At 38.3% G+C, this 2,855-nt stretch overlaps 1 protein-coding gene across 1 annotated transcript in view; it reads left to right on the top strand.

Moving 5' to 3' along the window:
• LOC100180076 (guanine nucleotide-binding protein subunit alpha-13-like) overlaps positions 1-2,069 on the top strand; it is a 7,911-nt gene extending 5,842 nt beyond the window's left edge. The window contains 1 exon segment of the mRNA XM_004227171.4: positions 108-2,069. Within this exon segment, the coding sequence (XP_004227219.1) occupies positions 108-252 (145 nt within the window). The 3' untranslated portion in view covers positions 253-2,069.
• Positions 2,070-2,855: the final 786 nt, after the last annotated feature.

A 2,855-nucleotide genomic window follows, 5' to 3' on the forward strand; every position in this document is an offset into this window, starting at 1 on the left:
TAGCGTGCCCACTGCAAGACCTCATCCTCGTAGAATAGAGAATACCAAATTAGTATCATTTTTAAAAATCCTTTTTTTTAATGTTACATTTGTTACTTCCATCACAGGTTCGAATCCCAGCGAAGGGACAGAGGAAAACCTTTCTTCCATCACTTCACGATGGCTATAGACACTAACAACATCCGATTCGTGTTTAACGCGGTAAAAGACACGATCCTACACGATAACTTGCACCAACTTATGCTGCAGTGATCCGCGGGACTTACGGCCTCCAAACCCGGCCAAGACGCGAACTTTGCCCCGATCCCCGGGCCACGTCTAATGAACAAAGGCAGAAGTATTTTCACGTAATCTAAATGGATTCCCGCTACGTCTACCGACCATCGAAGTTCAAAATTAAGTGAACACTCCCCTCAAAGGCCAGGTTACATTGTTTACAATCATACATATAAACGACCAATCCAATCAACATAGATGCGGACACCGGATGCACGCAACGCCCACCACACCATAACGCGTTGCTTACACTTTAAAATTCGCCACCAAAACTCCGCCCCCCAAAAATGAGACAGTAATGTTTACGAAACAACATGAAATACCACAATTACTCGTTAATAGGAAACCCCTTTGAAACGGCAAACACAAATTAAGAACAAATATATCCCGTCACATAACACGTCTGTATTTTAAACCGGTAGCAATCGGTTGATGAAATGCAGTTTATTCGCAGCATCATCGTGATGAAGATTTATTTAATATTTTACTTTTCCCTGATATGTCTATTTGCCAACCTTCTATGTATTAAACAAATACGTTTTCCCGTTTCAAGTGCCTTATGGCGTAACCCGCTACAGATAACGCACTTCACTTACAAACTGAACCTGCCAAACATTCCGCTTTGAAAGTAACGTTCTCGGCACCACAGCAAGCCATTAGTAACATTGAATTGCCTCAATAACAACCGTCCCCACAATCCCTGCCAACCCCATGCGTTCCCACACACCACCAAACTTTGTCTCGTCTTCCACGGCCAAGCACTTCAAAACGAACCGTCACGCTTTCTCGCGCGACTTAAATCCTTTCTTTTACATCTGCTACCATGCATAATGTAAATAATCTTTTAATGGCTTATCCGGTATAAAAACGCAGCGTATTTTCGTCTTTTTTCCGTCAGAAATACGCTGTTTTTTTATATCAGATGAGCAGTTGAAGGATAATTTAAACCTTTTGTTTGAACCAATACTAACGTAAAACTAACACACCCCCCCCCACCCATGAGTGCTATCCTTATACACACACACTTGCGAGGAACGGATATTCGTTGTTTGTTTTGTGAAACCACCGAAAAAGTTGCAAATTCCATGAATTTTTACCTTGAATTTTGTTTATTTCAACTACAATCTGTATCGCTACCTTAAAAGTGAAACCGAACTGAAATGTAATCAATATGAGACATCTTTTTTAAACCCCTTGGATATTTAACTCATTTACCTTCATGCATGGCCGACTATAGTTACCCTCCAACCAAGTCAACAAACGACCCAGTTTGTTGCATCGGAAGCAATCCTACTTTTGATTACCTACTCTACTGTCACTATATTGTCCTGAAACAGAGTAAATATGAATGTAGAGTGCATGATGCCACGTATTCCACGTAACTACCAACCCACATTAAGTATTGTATTTGTGCAATGCAGTGTTCATGCTCACGAAGCTATTTTTTAAAGTATTTCTTTTTCTACCCGTCCGTTTCAAGTATGAACACCAGCACGTGATGCGTCTTCCATAGAACTACCGTGCTTTCACGAATGTATTCGCGTCTCTGTAGGATTTCTAATTGTTTTACTCTTTTATTAATTTACTTATAAGTTTTAAAAGTTTTGTTAACGGCACTAACACGTTAGATTTTCATCGTCGTTTCATTCATTGTAAGCTATGAACGGTCAACGCCGTTTTATAGTCGTTGTTTTATATGACGCCTTTGTTTTGTGTCCTGGCGCGGAAACTCGCGAATCACTTATGCAGATTATTGTACATATCATGAAATAAACCAAAGTACGTTCCCCATGTTATCGGTTTATAGAAAATACATACATGAGTTCTAAGCTATACAAATACCATTATGTCTAAATATAGTATAGGGTAGGGGAAGATGGGACACCTTGTTATTCTATTCTATTGTCCCATGTGGTAGTAAACAAAGAACATTTAAAGAATTATAAAACCATTTCCCACGACTCCCATAGACCGTTGTTAATTGTTTAAACACGATCAGGATATTTATATATTCTGTGCTAAAGGTGTCCCGTCTTTCGCCAGTAATATACGATACATATATCGTTACTATACAGATCATGTTTTAGTTAGATGATCTGCAGTTAATTTTTATGTACAGTGGGGTGGGGGAAGATGGGACACCTTTACCTCTATTTTCTCGTCTCATTTGGTAGTAAACAAAGAACATTTGAAAAAATTTAAAACCATATTCTCACGACTCCCATAGACCGTTGGTAATTGTTTAAAAAGTGATCAGGATATTATTATTTAGATATTATGTGCTGAAGGTCTCCCATCTTCCCCCACCCTACTATATAGTATTGTAGGGTAAGATGGACACCGTTTGCACGTTATATCTTGTATTTCCTAAATGTGTTTCTAGCAATTAACAACGATTTTTAGAGTCGTGAGAATAAGTTACTTTGAAAACTATTTTACATTAAATTTAACGCGGGTATTTTGTGTCGAGCATTACAATTTTTGAGGTTTTAACCAAAACAGTTTAGAGGTAATAAAAACTCTGATAGCATATCTAGCACATATACATATGATCTCTATGAATTAAAACCTATAGTCAT

This window comes from Ciona intestinalis, unplaced genomic scaffold (assembly GCF_000224145.3).
Source record: "Ciona intestinalis unplaced genomic scaffold, KH HT000119.2, whole genome shotgun sequence".
Classification (NCBI taxonomy): Eukaryota; Metazoa; Chordata; class Ascidiacea; order Phlebobranchia; family Cionidae; genus Ciona; species Ciona intestinalis.